This window comes from Notamacropus eugenii, chromosome 6 (assembly GCF_028372415.1).
Source record: "Notamacropus eugenii isolate mMacEug1 chromosome 6, mMacEug1.pri_v2, whole genome shotgun sequence".
NCBI lineage: Eukaryota > Metazoa > Chordata > Mammalia > Diprotodontia > Macropodidae > Notamacropus > Notamacropus eugenii.
Window position 1 is genome coordinate 40,561,003 of NC_092877.1, and position 20,026 is coordinate 40,581,028.

Here is a 20,026-nt window from a genome sequence, read left to right on the forward strand (position 1 = left end):
GAGAAAGAAGGATTGCTGGTCACTAACACTTTCACTTGCCCACACCTTGTCCAGATGTCCTAAGTATTCTATGAAGTTTTTTTTTTTTTTTAAGAACCCTCTAAGTCCCTCATTTGGGTTTTGAGTTTAGGATAGAAACCAATAACTTGTGGCAATATATCACCATTTTTCTATTTTCTTATCTTTAAATTGAAAAATTCTTTCAGGCATCTAACTCTTAGACAAAAAACAAGTTCACTGACCCCTTTGTTAAATGATTTCTTTAGAAATAAGAGTGTGATTGTAGTATAAAGAGCATAGGATTAGAAACCAGGGGGATAAAGGTTTTAGTCTCACCTCTGCCAACTCAGTTTTCTGACTTGGGCAAGTTACTTAAACTCTCTTCACCTCAGTTTTCTCATGTAAGATCCTTTCCAGTTCTGAAATTCTATGATGGGAATTTAAGCCATTGGGAAGTGAGATAGCAGCTGTACACTAATTTTTGGCCGGTTTTAAACATACTATACTTTTGTTATCAAAAGGACAGGATATGTAAATATTGATGACCTTGTATATTTACAAAACAAGGATATGTAAATATTGATGACCTTGTATATTTACAAAACAAGTTGCTTAAGTGATACAGTTATGACATAAAGACTTTGTAACACATTGATAAGAATATTTTTTGATTAAATGCTATTTAAGTTTGGGGGAAATATAATCTCTTAAGTACCTGTTGTCAACAGAGTTAATCAGAGATCCTAAAGCCTCTGTAACAGTTATGAACATTTTATATTATATTATATCACTTTAAGGTTTTATGCAGGACTGTCCTTTATAGATCTGCTTAATAAAAGGATTGATCATATCACATTACAGTACAACTGGCCATAAAGTGAGTTGTTATATGTTGAACTTAATTTTTCTATTTGTCCACCTCCATTTTAAAATTGAGTTGGGATTTTATCTGCTTGTATCCTCCCTCATACCTGTTGGAAAATAAGAGGCTAGAGTCCTGATGGCTTCTACTTCCTACTGATCAACATAAGGAGGGGTTTTTGCCCCTCCTAAGATTATGGGTATTAAGTACATCATCATTAATGTTAACATTAAATACAAGGTTTGGGTTTCTGTTATTCCCCAATTATAAGCATAGGTAGATCCAGGAAGTAGTGGTAATGATAAGTATTTGAAAAGAAGACACTTGGGTATCTTGTGCTCTGCAACTGCCACCTCAGACTGCTTTTAACTTCTACCACTATAATCACATTAAATAAAACCTGTTATGATTTTTAAATTATCTAACCCTGGATTTCTGCATATATAGTCTACTGAGGGAGTTGAGGGGAACAGGACAACAAGTGGTTAATTGTGGGAATTAGGTGAACCACACTGACTTCATTTTGTGAATCAGTTCTGGAGCTAGCTTTTTCCCTTTCTATTCCATTATGGGTATAGTCTAAATTCTGTTTTGTGTGAAAAGTTTGTTCAATTGTGGGAACTGGAAGAAAACCTTATTTCATTGTTTGAACCTAATCCTGCCTGGCTAGAAAGCTGGGCTACCTCTACCTGCTGCTTTAGAGACCCTTAATGAAGGACCTCCTGCGGACCAGATACCTGGTCAGATCCCCAAAGAGTTTTCATACAGTTGTACATCTCAAGAAATTCATATGTCATCTGAAAACTGACCCTGTATTGATCCATCAGTTAATTGTTTCCGTGTTCTTTTGATTGTTCACAGGCACCAGGAGGGGAATGGGGACTCCTCTTTTTCTGAATTCAAGGCATTATACCTGTTCACTGTCCCCCTAATCTTTCCTTCAATTAGGGATCAGATTACCTAATGTTGCATTGTTTCCTTTTAATTAATTGGTCTCATTTGTTTGATGGCCAAAATAGACTAATCACATCATACTCATTAGTCTTTATGCTCAAATTAGGCTGGTCTTTGGACTGTAGACATAGCCTGTCATTTGTCCTTGAAGCCTTTCCAGCTTAGTAGAACCTTCTGGAGCTTGTGCCTTGATGGCTCAGCAGTGGACAATCCAAGATCACTTCTAAGCTATGGAGAGGAATTGAAATAGGACTTTGTGGATGAAGTGCCAGGGTGCTCTAAAAAGACTCCTGTATCTGACCAAATACGTACATTCAGAAGAAACTTGTGCTGCAGATGGAGTCAATTTTAAAAGCCCTTAACATACCTCAATGAAGAGAGGATTGCAAAAGAAGTAAAAGGAAGCCCTTTTATCATGGACAGGGTTTTTACTGAAAAGATATGTGGTTATTACCAATGATTGCATTTTGTCATCCTTACAAAATAACACTTTTGAAAAAGAACTTATGAACCCATCAAAATTATCTTTGATGAAATATGAGAAAGGAACAGATTGATTTTTAAGGGTGAATTTTCAATTTTTTTTTAACCCCAGTAGCAAATATATCTAATGAAGACAAGGGAATTAAGTAACACAGCAACATTTACTGAATCCATACCCAGAGAAGAGCAATCTCCTGCAATTCCAGAGGAGCTTTAATCTGATTGTTAGGAAACTTTTCTTGACTGTTCTGCTCTTTACCCCTGCTTCTTCCCTGAGTTCAATTGGAACAAATCTAGTCCTTCCTCCATGTGATAAAACTCTTGAAGATGGTTATCATGTCCCCTTCTGAGTCCCTTTTTTTCCCTAGGCTAAGTATGACCAGTTCTTTCAACTGATTCTCATATGACAAGACCCTTCACCATCCTGCTTGCTCTCCTCTGGATGTTCTTTAGTTTTAACTTATTAATACATAAGACTCCAGATGAAGTGTGTTGAGGGCAGAGTACACTGGAACTATCACCTCCCTGTTTCTGGAGCTATCCCCAGCTAAATGCAGCTCAAGATCCTATTACCTTTTTTGCCTAGCACATCACACTACTGTCTCATTTTGAATTTGAAGTTCACTGAAACTCCCACATCTTTTTCAGAACTGTCTTAAGAATACCTCCCCCATTTTATACTTTGCAGTTGAGTTTTGACTTCAAGTCAGAATACATTTATTCCTATTGAATTTTGTCTTATCCAGTTCAACCCAATGCTCCAGCTTGTCACAATCCTTTTGGATCCTGATTCTATATCCTTTGTTTTAGTTATCCCTCTTATTTGGGTACTATTCACAAATTTGATGAGCCGACCATGTATGTTCATCCAAGTCATTGACAAAAGTGTTAAACAGTTTAGGGCAGGGATGGGAAATCTGTGATCTCAAGGCCACATGTGGCACTCTAGGTCCTTAAGTGCAGCCCTTTAATCCAAACTTCATAGAACAAAATCTCTTTAATAAAAGGATTTGTTCTATAAAACTTGGACTCTGTCAAAAGGATGTACCCAAGGACCTGGAAGACCACATTTGACTTCAAGGACTCCCCATACCTGGTTTAGGGCTAAGCACAGATATTTGAGGTATTCTCCTGGAACCCTCTCATCATTAACTAGTTGGCTACTCTTTGAGTCTGACCATCCAACTAATTCTGAATCTGATTGAATTAGTATGTAATCCAGGAATTCTTAACCTCTTTTAGGACTCCAAGGATAGATTTCATGGGATCTATGATCTTGCATGGGAAAAAAATTACACCTTTATTTTACTGATTTACTCAATTTAATATCATGCATTTTATTTTATGCATTTAAAAACATTTTTCTGAGAGGAGGTCCTTAAGTTTCACCAGCCTGTTGAAGGTCTGAGGGATAAAAAAGGTTAAAAATTCCTGACCTGATCTGTATTCTTCGACCTTGTCCACAAGAATAACATGAGATACTTTATCAGGAACTTAGCTAAAATCTACCTGAAGCTATATCCATAGCATTCTCCTCATTTACCAGTTTAGTATTTTTGTCAAAGAAAAAGAAAAGTGAAGCTAATCTGTGGTCTGTTTTTGATGAAACCATGCTATATCTTTTTAATCACCATTTCTAGATGTTCTAAGTCGTATCTTTAATGATCTGTTCTAAAATTTCCCTAGGAATTGAAGTTTGCTGGCTTATATTTTACACTCTATTCTCTTTTCTTTTTTGGAAAATCTGAAGAACATTTGCCATTCTCCAGTCTTGTGGGACCTTTCCATGATCTTTCACACAATACTGATATTGGTTCATAATTATATCTGCTGGTTCTTCTAGGACATGAGTATGTTGGGCTAGGAGTCTTGAATTTATCAAGGGCGTTTTTGTGTGCCCTTATATCCTCCTAGTTTATCTTGGGTATCAACTCCCTGGTTTTTTAAAAAAAGTTCATTATCATTCTTTCCACCCCAAGCAAAGGTCCCTCCTCTCTAAAGACTCCTTTTTCTCCCAATATAGCTAAAAAAGAAAAACCCAAATCAGCCCTTTTTGTTTTCTTTAGTTTACCTCATTCTGAGTTTTAGTGTTGTTTCTTTTTTTACAAAACTGTCAAGTTCTTATGTTCATTTTTTGTTGCCTGCGTGTTTCTTTTTAAAAACCTAATCTAAGTTAGTTGTCAAATTTTCTTTGCATCCACATTTGTCTTTTTGAACAAATTCCATTTTTTCTCCTCATTAGAATTGTTTCCTTACCTGTCTTCAGGATTTCATCCTTTCTGAGTTAACTTCCTCTGAAGTATTTTATTGCATGAGATGCTACCTAGCTTTCTTCTGAACCCTTTGAAATCTAGGGTGCATGTCATACATTGTCTAGATTCTTCTCTTTTATCACAAACTAAGAGCCAGTGATCATTTTGCCCCAAGGTTCTCATTATTTCCATCTCAGCAACCAGTTCTTCCTGTTAGTGAGAATCAGATCCAGAATGACATATGCCTTTGTTGGTTCCTCCCATTTTGAAGGATGGAATCATAACTAAGGCAAATCAAGTGGCTATTGACTGCTTTGCCTTTTTGGGCAGAGAAAGCTAGCTACAGATGTCTGTATAGAGACTGTCTAATTGAAGTTCCTCATTACTACTAAATCGGACCTTTGTGCCAAACTTATAATCTGTTTTACAAACTTTATTATTTCCTCTTTCAGTGTAGATGGCCTATAAGTCTATATAAATCTATTAAAAATCACTTTTGTTTTTTTCTCTTTTGGCATTCATCCAAATATTCTGTTTTACTTTCCCTCTCTAGTTCCTAGATTTCTTCATTAATATATAATGTACCCTGACTCTCCTTTTATCTGTTCAGTTTCTTTTGAATAAGATGTGCCTATCCAGATCTATTGTTCAAGCCTAGGTTTCGTTCTGCCAAATCTTAGTGAAACTTCCATTATCAAATTTAACTCCTTAACTTAGAACCTTTAATTACTCTTTTTTGTTGCCAAAACTCCCAGAATTTGTGTATAAATATGTGAACCTATAGGTTTTAATATGGACTTCTCTCTTGGATTTTGTCTCTTCTCAATTAGTGGATATCCCAGCTGTTTTTCTTTCATCTTCGAGGCTACTCTCTACAGTATCTAACTTGGGCATTTTACATATGTAGTTTTCTCTCTATCTGCTTCCCCCTTCCTTTTTAGTTAAAGCCCTTTATGGTAAGCTGTGATCCAGAAATCCAAATCCTGTCTTCAAACACTACCTTCTTGGTCAGCTCTTCACTTATAACATCATTTTTTTCTTCATTTCTTGTTTTGATAGAATCTTGGTGATAATTAACTTCCATTTTGTAAGAGAAACCATGACAAAGGACTGGGAGAACTTCATTTCTGTGGAGACTTGGAGAGTTAACTATCATAGAGAAACAATCTGTGAGGAACTTCAGTAGCTAATTGTCATCTTTGTGAGAGTCCCATGAGAACTGAAATGTTGGACTAGGGTTCTAGTGTTAACAATTCATCAGGGAGAAGTACTATGGCTGTGATGGGTTCATGGTTGACACATTGTAGAAGCATTTATCTTTCCCGCCCTTCCCTCCATAATTTGTTACTGTTAAGAAGTTACCTAACCAATAACATTGATGTTTTTCTAAGCTAGTGAAATGAGTTTAACAATGAGATGAGATAAAGCTTATGGAAAAAGGATTTTTATAGATCAGGTTGAGACTTGGAGCTAATTAAGGAGAGTTTATGTGTATGTGGGAATTTATTTTATAGTTTCAGAATATATCCCTTGATTGCTGTTGATTCCAATGAGAGGAATTAGTAAGTTGTGAGACAGTAGCAGGTAGAGGATTTGGAGATTTGGTGTATGCATCAGAGGTGTCAGACTCCCTGCAAAACTCTGGAGTGAACCAGATTAAAATGTAAATAAAAATATAATACACCAGTTATTTTTTTGCCCAATCTTGTTAGCTTGTATTATGAGAACTATTAATATCTCTTTCCATTTTAATGGATTGTGATTTGTTGTTGCAGAAAATGGGTATTAATTTAGGGGCTCAGAAACACAAAGTAATGGTAATTATATTTTCATCTTAGGAGAATTGGCTTATCAGGATTTTTTTTTATTTTCAAGAACCAGTTACATGTGTGAGGCTGAGGAAGACTACGTAAGCTTGTGATTTGAACAATTTTTTGCTGTAGGTATCTTTATTTGGAAACCCTTACTCCCATGGTTTTAGTCTGTTTTCTACTTAAACTTTAAACTTAAAACTTTAGCAAAATATTGATTTGCCACATTTAAATTTTCTTTGCCAATATTTAGCCCAAGGAGATCAAAAAGAGATCCCATATGCAACAGACTATTAGTAGCAGCACTTTTTACTGTGGCACAGAACTGGAAACCCATTTATTGGGAAATGGACAAGGAAATTGTGGTATGAGTACAATGGAATAAGAAATGATGAAAACAAAGAATTCAAAGAAGCGTGTAATGCTGCAGACTGAATTGCTGCAGACTGAAAGAAACAGAAATAGGAAAACAATATGTGTTAACTGCCACAGTGTAAATGTGAAGAATAATTTTTAAAAAGCTGAATATTTTGTAATTATAATGACTAAGGTTAGCCCTAGAGAAGAGAAAAAACCAAAGGGTAAGGTTCTATGGGTACTGAATATTGCATATAATGTTGGACTTTTTTGATATGTTGGTTAGTTTTGTTGAACTTTTTCCTTTTTGTTGCAAAGGATGGCTCAGTGTAGAGGTGGGAAGAGGGATAAATCTGGAAATGAAAGTGATATAAAAACAGATGACTAATAAAAATTTTAAAAAATTCTCTATGCCATTTAAAAAATTTCATTCAGGTTCTTCAATTATAGATATTCTTAATGCAATTTAAAAATCTTATGATATATGCATTGAAATATTATAAAACATATTGTAATATTATTGTAATTTATTCTTTTATTACAGATGTGGTGGAGAACCATACAACTACAGTGTTATTTTCTTTTAGTTACATGTCTCCTAACTGGTTTAGAAGCTGTGCCTATAGACATAGACAAGACAAAAGTAAAAGACATTCCTAATGTGGAAGGAGAAAAAATAGAAACTCCAGTAAGTGAAATGAATTCTATTATAATTCAAACATAGCTAATCCATAGAAAATTGAAGCCATTGCATTCATTACTATTATTTTCAATTTATTAAATATCATGTTTTGAATTTAGTGATCATCCCCGGAAAACTCTTCTCTGTTCTCTCTAGCTTTGGGTTAAGAGCACACCCTTGAATATAAGAACACACAGAATGCTTGACAAATGTTTAGTATTATTATTTCAGGTTTATTGAAAACAGGTAGTGCAGCAATTGTTCCAGGGTTCCTGTTGTTTAGATTGCCATCCAGTGAAATGGTGACAGTGGATTGGGAGATGGTAGCAAGTATGCCTCATTGGTCACATCTTCATTATTTTCTCTATATACATGGAGAATAAGTTCATTGAGTACGTAGGGCAACAGTAATCTGACATTTACTTTCTCTGTAGGTTGGCCCTCCTCTTCTGCTGTACTTAGTTACTCTTGCCAAAGGGCAGCCTGCTGCTTTAGCAGCTTGCTGATGGGAGAAAATCATCTCACTGTTACTCATTATACTATTAGCAGCTGTGTTAGCTTCTTTTGCAGCTGCATAAGCAGTAGATTGATGGAAGTTCTGTAATTCAGGAATTGTAGCTGTTCCTAAACCTCAGCTGCCAATCTATTCAACATATAAACTGGTGATAAATTTAGGGGAAGATTTAAAAAAAATCTTAAAAGTTGTAATGGGGGGCAGAGCCAAGATGGCTGAGTGAGAGCAACGACTCACCTAAGCTCTTAGACAAACTCCTTCAGATACCTTTAAAAAGAGAATCTGACCAAATTTTGGAGGTGCAAAATCCAATAGGAGACAGACTGTGGCAGATTCACAGCCCAGGACAGACTGGAAGGTCAACGGGAAGGATCTGTTCCGAGGGGGTGAGCCCACAGCACACAGTGCAGTGTGTCTGGCAGCAGCTTGGCCGAGTGGGAAAACCCTGGGCAACCACACAGCAGCAACATGGCAGAAAGGCAGAGACCAGCAGAGCTGAGTGAGTGACCAGCAGAGCCGAGCGAGTGACAGCCTCTGAGCACCAGATATCAGCTGTAGCAGCTCCTGAGACTTTCAGCTTGAAGATTAAACGTCTGTAAGGCACTTACCTAAACTTCTGGGAACCACAGTGGCAGAGTGAATGGTAAATGCTCTCTCCTCCCCCCTTGTTGACCTCGAAAGAACCATAAAATATTTCCCCAGAAAAATCCTGGATCAGTGGGAACTGCCAAAAGGGCAAACAGTCTCATAACACCTGAGGGTAGGAAAATAGCTAAAAGGGATTCCTCCTACTGTGGCAGAGGCATACTGGAAGGAGAGGGGCCCCAGGGCAGTGGAAACTTGCACTAGGACCCAGGTGTGCCTTAGCACTAGGAGAGGAGCTCCAGGGGAAGTGGAAACTTGCACTAGGATCCAGGCATGACTCAGCACTCCAGGGGAAATGGGAAGACAATAGGGCAGCTGGGATCACCAATCCCTAAGCTTGCCTTTGCCTCAGCTCAGCTGAGGAGATCTCCTGTGACCATACCACCCCTCCCTCACCCTTAACAAGCTAGCCCCAGGGGTGATTGGGGAAACACAAAACAAAAAGACAAATTAGCACCTACCCTTAGCTTTTTCACAACAGTTAGCTCAACACCAAGTTCTGCAACTTCTAACTGAAAGAACTAGAAACCACAACACACAATCACCATCATGAGCAAGAAAAAGCAAAGCAAGGGTGAAAAAACCATAGAATCTTTCTATGAGAACAAGGACCAAAACACGAATACCAAAGAGGTCAGTAGTGAGACTGTACTCCCATCTGAAACTTCAGAAGGGACTATGAACTGCTCGCATGCACAAATAGCTCTCCTGGAACAGCTAAAGAAGGAAATAGAAGAGAAACTGGCCAATGATTTTAAAAGAATGAAAAAAGAATTCCATGAAGAGAACATCTCTTTAAAAAGGAAAATGGAACAAATGGACAAGGAAGTTCAAAAACTAACTGGAGAAAATAATTCCTTAAAAGGAATAATTGGACAGGTAGAAAAGGAGATGCAAAAGTTAACTGAAGAAAACTATTTGATAAAAATTAGAATTGGGCAAGTAGAAACTAATGACTCTATAAGACATCAAGAATCAGTCAAACAAAATCTAAAGAATGAAAAGATAGAATAAAATGTAAAATATCTAATTGGAAAAACAACTGACCTGGAAAATAGATCCAGGAGAGAAAATTTAAGAATTATTGGCTGACCAGAAAGCCACAATGAAAAAAAGAGTCTGGACAATATCTTCCAAGAAATCATCAAGGAAAACTGCCCAGAAGTGCTAGATCCAGAGGGCAAAATAGTCATCAAAATAATCCACCATTCACCTCCCAAAAGGGATCCCAAACTAAAAAACCCAAGAAATACTGTTGCCAAATTCCAGAACTATCAAGTGAAGGAGAAAATACTACTGATAGCCAGAAAGAAACCATTCCAATATGGAGGAGCTGCAGTCAGGATCACACAGGAACTTGCAGCTTCTACATTAAAAGATCAAAGGAATTGGAATCTGATATTCTGTAAGGCAAAGGAGCTGGGACTACAACCAAGGATCAATTACCCAGCAAAGTTCAGCATAACATTTCAGGCAAGGAGATGGTTATTCAGTGAAGTAAGGGATTTCCAGACCTTCCTGACAAAAAGGTCAGAACTCAATAAAAAATTTGATCTTCAAACACAAGTCTCAAGAGAGGCATAAAAAGGTAAACGGGGAAAAAAAAACAAACCAAAACTTGTTACTCAATTTGGGCAAACTGTTTGCCTCCCTGTAAGGGAAGATGATACCTGTTAATCTTGAGAATTGTACATCTATTATGAAATATAAAAGGGATATACATAGAGGGAACGGGTATAAAGTAAGTAATGTGATGATAAAAATATGATTTAAGCATGCAAAGGGATTGTAACAGAAGATGTGAAAAGGAGGAAGCAGAAAATGGTAAATTACATCACAGGAAGAAGAACAAAATCATAGTAGAGGGAAAGGGGTGGGAGATGAACATTGTTTGAGAGGTACTCTCATCCGATTTGGTTCAAGGAGGGAACAATAAACTTAATTAAGTATATAATTCTAATTAGCTCTATAGGCAGTAGGAGGGGAAGGGGGAAGAAAGGAGAGGGGAAGCTAAAAGGGACGGAAGAAGTTGTAAGGGTAAAGGAGACTAAATGGGGGGCGCTAAAAGAAAGAAGGGAAGACTGCAGCAAGGTGGTGGTGAAAAGTGAAAACTTGAGGAGGGGAAGAGAGAAGGGAAAACTGAAAGCACAAATGGTAGGAAAGAGGATGGAGGGATATACACAGATTGTAATCATAACTATGAATGTGAATGGAATGAACTCTCCCATAAAATGGAAATGGATAGCAGAATGGATTAAAATCTATAATCCAACAATATGTTGTTTACAAGAAACACATTTGAAATGGGGATACACACAGGGTAAAGGTAAGAGGTTGAAGCAGAATATATTGTGCTTCAGCTGATGTAAGAAAAGCAGGGGTAGCAATCCTAATCTCAGACAAAGCAAAAGCAGAAATAGATCTAATCAAAAGAGATAAGGAAGGAAACTATATCCTGCTTAAAGGCACCAGAGACAATGAAACAATATAAACATGTATGCTCCAAGTAGTATAGCATCCAATTCTTAGAGGAGAGGTTGGGGGAGTTGAAGGAAGAAATAGACAGCAAAACTATACTAGTGGGGGACATCAAGCTTCCCCTGTCTGAACTTGATAAATCTAACCTCAGAATTAACAAGAAAGAGGTTAAGGAGGTAAATAAAACTCTGGATAAGGTAGATATGATAGATCTCTGGAGAAAATTGAATAGGAGTAGAAAGGAATATACCTTTTTCTCAGAGGTACGTGGCACATATATAAAAACTGACCATGTTCTAGGGCATAAAAACCTCACAATCCAGTGCAGAAAGTCAGAGATAGTCAATGCATCTTTCTCAGATCATAATGCAATAAAAATTATATGTAATAAAAGGCCATGGAAAGATAAACCAAAAATTAATTGGAAACTAAATAATCTAATCCTAAAGAAGGAGTGGTTTAAGCAACAAATCATAGAAACAATCAACGACTTCATTCAAGAGAATGACAATAATGAGACAACCTACCAAATCTTATAGGATACTGCAAAAGCAGTTCTTAGGGGAAGTTTTGTATCTTTGAATGCCTACATGAATAAAATAGAGAAAGAGGAGATCAATGACTTGGGCATGCAGCTGAAAAAACTAGAAAAAGAACAAATTGAAAATCCTCAAGTAAATGGCAAATTAGAAATACTGAAAACCAAAGGAGAGATTAATAAAACTAAAATTAAAACTATTGAACTAATAAATAAAACCAATAAAGTCAGACTTAAGTAAGTGGAAAAACATCAGTTTCTCGTGGGTAGGCCGAGCCAATATAATAAAAATGACAATTCTACCTAAATTAATTTACTTATTCAGTGCCAGACCAATCAAGCTACTAGATAATTATTTTCTAATGCTAGAAAAAATAATATCAAAATTCGTGTAGAAGAACAAAAGGTCCAGAATATCAAAGGGATTAATGAAAAGAAATGTTAGGGAAGGTGGCCTAGTGCTACCAGATCTCAAATTGTATTATAGAATGAGCAATTATCAAAACTACTTGGTATTGGCTAAGAAACAGAAGGGTATACAAGTGGAATAGGCTAGGTACTCAAGATGCAGTAGACAATGAATACTGTTTGATAAACCCAAGGACCCCAGCTTCTGGGATAAGAACTCACTGTTTGACAAAAATTGCTGGGAAAACTGGATAACAGTGTGGTGGAAACTAGGCATAGACCAATGCCTAACACCATGCTGATACTATGGACAAATTGGAGGAGCAAGGAATAGTGTATTATCAGATGTATGGAGCAGGGAAGACTTTTTGACTAAAGAAGAAATAGAAAGCATTATGAAGTACAAGATGGATAATTTTGATTACATTAAACTAAAGAGTTTTTGGACAACCAAACCCAATGCAACCAAAATTTGGAGGGATGTTGTATATTGGGAAAGAATTTTTACAGCTAATCTCGGGGATAAAGGCCTCATTTCTAAGGAACTGAGTCAAATGTACAGCAATACAAGTCATTCCCCAATTGATAAATGGTCAAAGGATATGAACAGGCAATTTTCAGAGGAAGAAATTAAAGATATCTATAATCATATGAAAAAATGCTCTAAATCACTTTTGATTAGAGAGATGCAAATCAAGACAACTCTGAGGTACCACATCACACCTATCAGATTGGCAAACATGACAGAACAGAAAAATGATAAATGTAGAAGATGTGGGAGAGCTGGAACACTAATTCATTGTTGGTGAAGCTGTGAGCTGATCCAACCATTCTGGAGAGCAGGTTGGAACTATGCCCAAAGGACTACAAAAATGTGCATACTCTTTGACCCAGCAATACCACTTCTAGGACTGTATCCCCAAGAGATCATAAAAATGGGAAAGGGTCCTACATGTACAAAAATATTTATAGCAGCACTCTTTGTAGTTGCCAAAAACTGGAAGTCAAGGGGATGTCCATCAATTGGGGAATGGCTGAATAAATTATGGTATATGAATGTAATGGAGTACTATTGTTCTATAAGAAATGATGAACAAGAAGATTTCAGAGAGGCCTGGGAAGACTTATATGATCTGATGCTGAGTGAAAGGAGCAGAACCAGGAGAACTTTGTGCACAGCAATGACCACAGTGTGTGAGAGTTTTTTCTGGTAGACTTGGAACTTCATGGCAATGCAAAGACTTAAAAAAAAATTCCCAATGGTCTTCTAAGGCAGAATACCCTCCACATCCAGAGAAAGAACTGTGGAAGTCAATCACAGAATGTAACAGATCATATTTTTTGTGTGTATTAAGTTTTGGTTTGTTATATGATTTCTCTCATTCATTTTAGTTTTTCTGCACAGCATGACTATAGCAAAAATGTGTTTAATAGGAATGTATGTGTAGATCCTATATAGAATTGTATGCCATCTCAGGGAGGTGGGGGGAGATGTGGGGTAGGTAGGGGAAAAAAAAATCTAAGTTTTGTGGTAGTGATTGTAGAACACTAAAAATAAATAAAATTAATATAAAAAATAAAAGTTGGAATATATGCACTATTAAAGGAAAGCAAACATGACTTAGAGATACCATCTATAGTTGGAGCTATTGTAAAGAGACAAACATCAGATTTCTTACCTTGCTAATCCAGATAACATTAGGGTTTCTCCATCTTAGTATGAAGACAGAAAAAGTGTACTTGAAATGTTATCCTTTTATTGGCTTGTGGGCTTATAAGTCTAAATTATTTTATTCTTCTAGCATAGTATGGACAAGCAGCATGGACAATTATTTCTGTGCAATGGAGAGGGCATTATCTTTGACGTTAAGAGGACTTGGGTTCTAGTTCTGGCTCTCATATTTATTACCTTTGTGACCTTGGGCAAATCATTTAAACTTCCAGAGCTTCAGTATCCTCATCTTGAAAACGAGTGGGTTGGACTAGGTGACCTTTGAGGTACTAGCTCAATATCTATAATGCTATGATCATTTTACTCTCATGACTATGTCAGTATACTGTGTAACAGTTATAATGAGATAGCACGTTCCAATTTGGTGGCTGTAATACAACTTTAATAGCTTTAAGAAGTATGATGAAGGTCCTTAGAAAGAAGAGTTTTAAATTGGTATTTTAAAACTTTGATACGTGAAAGGAAAAAGTTTTGAAAGAACTAATATTGTTTGTTAATTTGAAGGACACTGGACTGTATTATGATGAGTATCTGAGGCAAGTGATTGATGTGTTGGAAACAGACAAACATTTCAGAGAAAAGCTCCAGAATGCAGACATAGAGGATATCAAGGTAAGCATAACTGTTTTGGGAACAGAATTTCTTATATTAACAAGTTGCAATGGATAAAGTTTACCAACTTTTAGGAAGTCCTTGACCAGATCTGTTTCATTTGGAGGAAGAATCTGTTAAATGAGATCCTAATTTTTGAAAATCTATGATACTAAAGTTAACAGGCACTTGTTACACACTGACTCTGAGCCAAACACTGTGCTGAGTGCCAGGGATATAAACACAAGCAGAAAGATAATTTCTGACCTTTAGAATCTTACAGTTAAATGGAGGAAGACAATACAATAAATAAAAGGGAGCTGAGGAGTTGGGGGTAGGGCCTGCAGTTCAAAGGAAAATGAAGACATGGCTGGTCAGGACACTTTGCTAAAATGGAGGCGTTGGGAAGAACCAGCCAATCAGAGGAAGAGCTGCACGGGAGGAGCCTCCTTTCAGTGTAAGATGGTCAGGGTCAGAGTGGTGAAAAGGCTACTGTGGTATGGTAGAAAAAAATGGGAGGTGAGAAGTAGAGCCTGGAGAAGAATAAAGACTGGAAAAAATAACAGGAAATGGGAAAATGCTTTGGAGAAACAGTTACTGCATAGCAGATTTATAATTCACTTCTACTCATTAGTCAAAGAAATCTATGCCATCTCTATGATGACTTTACATTTTAAATTGGTTTTAGGTTATTTTTGGTTTTGCTGTTAGAGCAATTCTGGACAATATTCTTTTTATATAATGACATTTAATAAATATTTGTTGAATGTCTACTGTGAGCATGGACATGTCCTAAGTGTTATATGGGAAATGTAAGGAAACACAAAGTAGAGTTTTTGCCTTCCAGGAATACACAGTCTATCTGAGGATCCCAGATGTAGCCAAATGAAAAAATATATTTGCCTTTGGGTCCTTCAAGACCTTTACAGCCACTATATAAAATATTAAACTATCTTACCTGCTCTCTTCCTGGGAATAGGAATGAAGTACATTTATTTGTAGTTAAGCTATAGTCAAAACTGGATTTCTCATACTCAGGTGATTATTGTATCAAGTCTGAACTCAGCCTAGTACTTGACCCACCATTAACTGAATCAGGCCTCTAAAATATTTGGACCTCATTTTTTGTTCAGGATGGGCTCCTGCCTTTAAGCCAAACTAATCTGTCAGTTATGTTGTATACAACTTTGCTCACATGCAGCATACCTTATCAGGAATTCATCTTCTCTCTATCAACTCAGTCACATCTATGTCTTCTTTCAAGGCTTAACTTAAAATTTACCAGTTTTGGGAAACCTTACTAGATCAATTCCATCTCACCCTATTTATCTTGAAAATCAAGATCCTAAGTTATTTGAATACAAAGTACATGTCTTCTGATTCTCTTTTCTACCCCCCATTGTCTGGCAGAGCAGACAATTTGGTATTTGATATCCAACAATCTTTCCTTGCAGAATTTTCTTAACATTAATTTTTTTTCCCTGATAAGGGTTAAAATGAGATTAAATGTTAGGCAAAAACATTAGATAACTTTTAATTTGATCTTTTAAAATTATTTGAAAATGAAATTTTTGAGATCAAGTGGAGGAGCAGCAAAGAGGCAAAATTAAAAGGGAATATGGAAAAATATCTTTCTGGTAGTGTGTCACATTTTTAGATGTTTTCCTTTATGTTTAATGAACATGTTTAATGTGGTGTTTCAGATCACCACAAAATGAAATGTTGTTAGTACAGTTTCATCATGGTTTGCAAATTGAATCAGGTTCCTTCATTCAGTTTTTTTTCCATTTAATAATGGTGTTATGCTGGGGTTGAAAACTGTGGTTATGGGAGCATGGATAAGAGAGAGAAAACATGACTAACTCTATCTAAAAGGTTATGGAACATGTATCTGATGTGTTTAAGAAATAAAAATAAAGAAAGCAAAAATAAAAATTTATTTGAAATTTGAAGTTATTTACTTCAAATAACACTTCTAGGGACTAATGCTTTGAGGGTTCAAGGCATATCCTTGTCTCTCTTTTCTAGATGAATTTTTGCCTATTCAAAATTCTTTATCTGATTTTTTAAATAAATTAATATAATCTGAAGGTTATGCTTCTAGGTATTATCATTATTAAGCATATCAAAGTTTGTTAGATTTACTTATATGACTAGTTTGTTATGATAATCTGACTTTTATTGTTACTTGAGCTGAGCCTACTATGATTTAATTTATTTATCTTGTTAACAGAGTGGGAAACTAAGCAAAGAGCTTGATTTAGTAAGTCACCATGTCAGGACAAGACTTGATGAATTAAAGAGACAGGAAGTGGCAAGATTAAGAATGCTAATTAAAGCTAAATTGGATTCCATTCAAGGTAAGCGCCTAAGAAGAGGTCAAGAAAAATGATGATTTGATTGATAAAATGTCCATTCATAATTTGTTAATTCTAGGGTATCTCTATTAGAATACTCAGTGCTATCCCAGACTTGATTTAGTTTAAGCACTGGTTTGGGTCACAAAATCAGAGAAATTTCAGTGGAAGGACCTCCAAAGCTCTCTTAAGTCTGGTCATTGATATTTGCATTGTGTCACAATGCCTCCTGATTGGTGGAGCACTAGGAATAATTTCAACTGTCAAAACTTAATTTTTCACTAGAATTTTTTATGTGCAAGCTAAATTAATAATTGAAATGGATAAGCATTTCAGCTAACTAGTCTCCATGTTGTTGGTTAGAATGCCATTTTCTTCTTTAAACAGCAATCCTTTTTCATCACCAAGAATTACTTAAGGGAGTTAAAAGTAAGAAATCTCCAAAAGTTTATATTTTATATAACTTTAAGAAGATACTTTTTGAATTCAACCCTTGTTATTGTAGCCAACACTTTTTAAGAATTTTATTCAATTTAAATACATTAATATTTTAAACAGGTCATGTGATACATTGTTACATAATAGATATAATAGTTAAAGGTTACTAGCCAAAACAAATATCTACTAATGTTTTAATTGGACACTTCATCATGGTAAGGAAGTAAGTTGAGATTCCAAGGTCAAATCAGATCAGTACAGAAATTTGAACTAGATTTCCAAATGACCATCTATCTCTTTATCCTTTAGTACATTGGTGTAGGCATTCCCAGCACAGACAGAGAGTGTAACCCCTACTGGCTTTAGTTTATACTGTTCATGAATTACTATGGTACAAAGAGTTCCACCTCCTGGCGCCTCTGGTGATAGCTCTTTCTAGACAGATACAATTTGACCCTGGACCACAGAAACACACATTCTGTCCCTGAGTACAGAAGCCTTTCTCTCTTGATAAGATCTGTAATAGCTGGAAGAACCTGAAATTATTTCATCACCATGATGAAGTGTCCAATTAGAACTTGAGTAGAGATTTCTTTTAGCTAGTAATCTTTAATCGTTCTTATCTACTGTGTAACATAATGCATCATCATATGACCTGTTTAGATTATATCAATATAGCCGTTTAATGCTATATTGTTAAATATTAGCCCTTAACATTTTAAAATTTAATGTCCTAGCACACAAAACATTTCTATTGTTCATGCGTCATATATTTTTAGTGCGGATGCACTTTTGTGATGTTCTCTATCATTCTAGATAGCAAATGCTGTAGTTGATTATTGGGAAAAAAAAGTCAAATTAGACTATTTTTAAATAAGAAAGAATCCTTATGTTTGAAAGGGAAGTAAATAAAGTTACTATAAACAACTGAAGGTAAAATACTTAAGTGCAGATACAACCAGTAGAACAGTATACAGTGATACAATAATGTGAAAGAAAATTACCCTAAAAAGGCAGGTGAACTCAAATTAATGTTAGTGACCAACCTTGGTCCTGAAGAACAGATTGTGAGAACAAGGAGAGAGGGGGTCTGCAATGGGTGCAGAAGGCTGCAGATGTGATATGTTATCCAGTGCAATTTAGCGGAGGTAATTTGACTAGTGATTTTCATTGTCATAAGGGAAGTTTCAGTAAGAGAGGGAGTATATCAATCAGAAAATGACTATGGTATAAAAGATTAAAATTTACTTTTTTTTAAATTTTAATTTAATTTTTTAAAATTTATTTATTTAACTTTTAAAATTTTGGGTTCCAAATTTTCTCCCCATTTGTCCCCTCCCCCAGCCCCAATACACCAAGCATTCTAATTGCCCCTATCACCAATCTGCCCTCTCTTCTATCATCCCTCCCTTCCCTTGTCCCCATCTTAAAATTACTTTTAAAAAAAACCACTATATTCATACTAGGTAGAGTGAAAAGCTAGAATTTTAATTAAAATAAATTTTATTTAATTAAAATTTGAATAAAGGAGCAAAATTATAATGTAAATATACATTATGATCTTATGGAAAAATGTGTTTGAAATGTTTTGGCAATGATATTTGACAAGTGAAGATTAAGAACACGGATGCCAGGATATCTGGCTTGGCCTGGGAGCTGAAGATTATTCTTTTTTTTAAGTTCTGAACAAAGTATTTGATAATCAAATCTCTTTTAAGAGAATACTTTGCAGTACAGACTCAGGCATTATCTTAAACTAAACATGTCTATAACTGAACTCATTATCTTTCCCCCTAAACTCCTTTTTCCCCCTTTCTAACTTACATATTGTAGAGGGCAAAGCTGTCCTACCAGTTCCTTAGGCTTAAAACCTAGGTGCCATTCTTGACTCCTTACTCTCTCTTGCCCCTCATATCTAACATATAACCAAGGCTCGTAGATTTCAACTTTGCAATATTGCTTGAACATGCTCCCTTCTCTCCTTTGACACTGCTGCCATCTTGGTACAGGTCCCTGGACTGTTGCAGAGTCTGCTGGTGGGTCTGTCTCTCCTGCAATCTATCGTCCATTCAGCCACTAAAGTGATTTTTTAGAAGCACGGATATGACTATGTTATGCAATAATTTCCAGTAGCTCCTTATTGCCCAAGGATCATATGTAAAATCATCTGTTTAGGGTTCAAAGCTCTTTATAAACTAGTCTTTTCCTACCTTTCCAGTCTTCTTACACCTTCCTCCCTGATCCAATGACAAGAGTCTCCTTGCTGTTCCATGAACAAGATATTTTATCTCTTGACTCTGGGCATTTCCTCTGGCCTCTGTCATGCCTGGAATGCTCTCTCTCTTTAACTCTACCTACTGACTTCCCTTGGTATCCCAACTAAAAATCCACCATCCTTAGGAAGCCTTTCCTGAGCTCTCTTAATTCTCATGTCTTCCCTTTGTTAATTATTTCCTATTTATACTATATATAGTTTGCTTTATATATATTTGTTTCCTTGTTGCCTTTTCCTTTAGATTATTGGCTCATTGAGGGCAGGGACTGTCTTTTGGTATCTTTAGTCCTTATTAGCACAGTGACTGGCACATTGTAGGTGCTTAGTATTAATATTTGTTGACTGACCAAAAAAAGTATCATCCTTTATCCGGCATAGTAATGTAACATTGTGCAAAAAATTAGAAATATTTTATAAATGGAAACGTGGGGCAGATACAAATTTGTTCACACACTGTACTTTCACTCTCATGGAGCAAAGTATCTATCTTCTAGGAAAGAAACTTCTATTTTAGAATTTTTTAAAAATATCAGTGTCATTGCTGTGAATTGTAGTACCTGTTATAGAAACACATCTTATCTTCCTTAATCAGAAAATTTGCATTTTTTCCCCCTTCATCTTCATGAATATAATTTTAGCAATCACTAAT

The 20,026-nt window shown here is 35.9% G+C and overlaps 1 protein-coding gene across 3 annotated transcripts in view; it reads left to right on the forward strand.

Moving 5' to 3' along the window:
* NUCB2 (nucleobindin 2) overlaps positions 1-20,026 on the forward strand; it is a 39,219-nt gene that overhangs the window by 3,820 nt on the left and 15,373 nt on the right. For 2 of the 3 annotated variants that reach the window (XM_072619613.1, XM_072619611.1), the window contains exons 2-4: positions 7,264-7,407; positions 14,221-14,328; positions 16,541-16,667. In XM_072619613.1, coding sequence (XP_072475714.1) covers positions 7,264-7,407; positions 14,221-14,328; positions 16,541-16,667 — 379 coding nt within the window. Of the gene's footprint in view, positions 1-6,426; positions 6,491-7,263; positions 7,408-14,220; positions 14,329-16,540; positions 16,668-20,026 lie in introns of all 3 variants that reach the window. The other variant, XM_072619614.1, reaches the window with a different exon arrangement.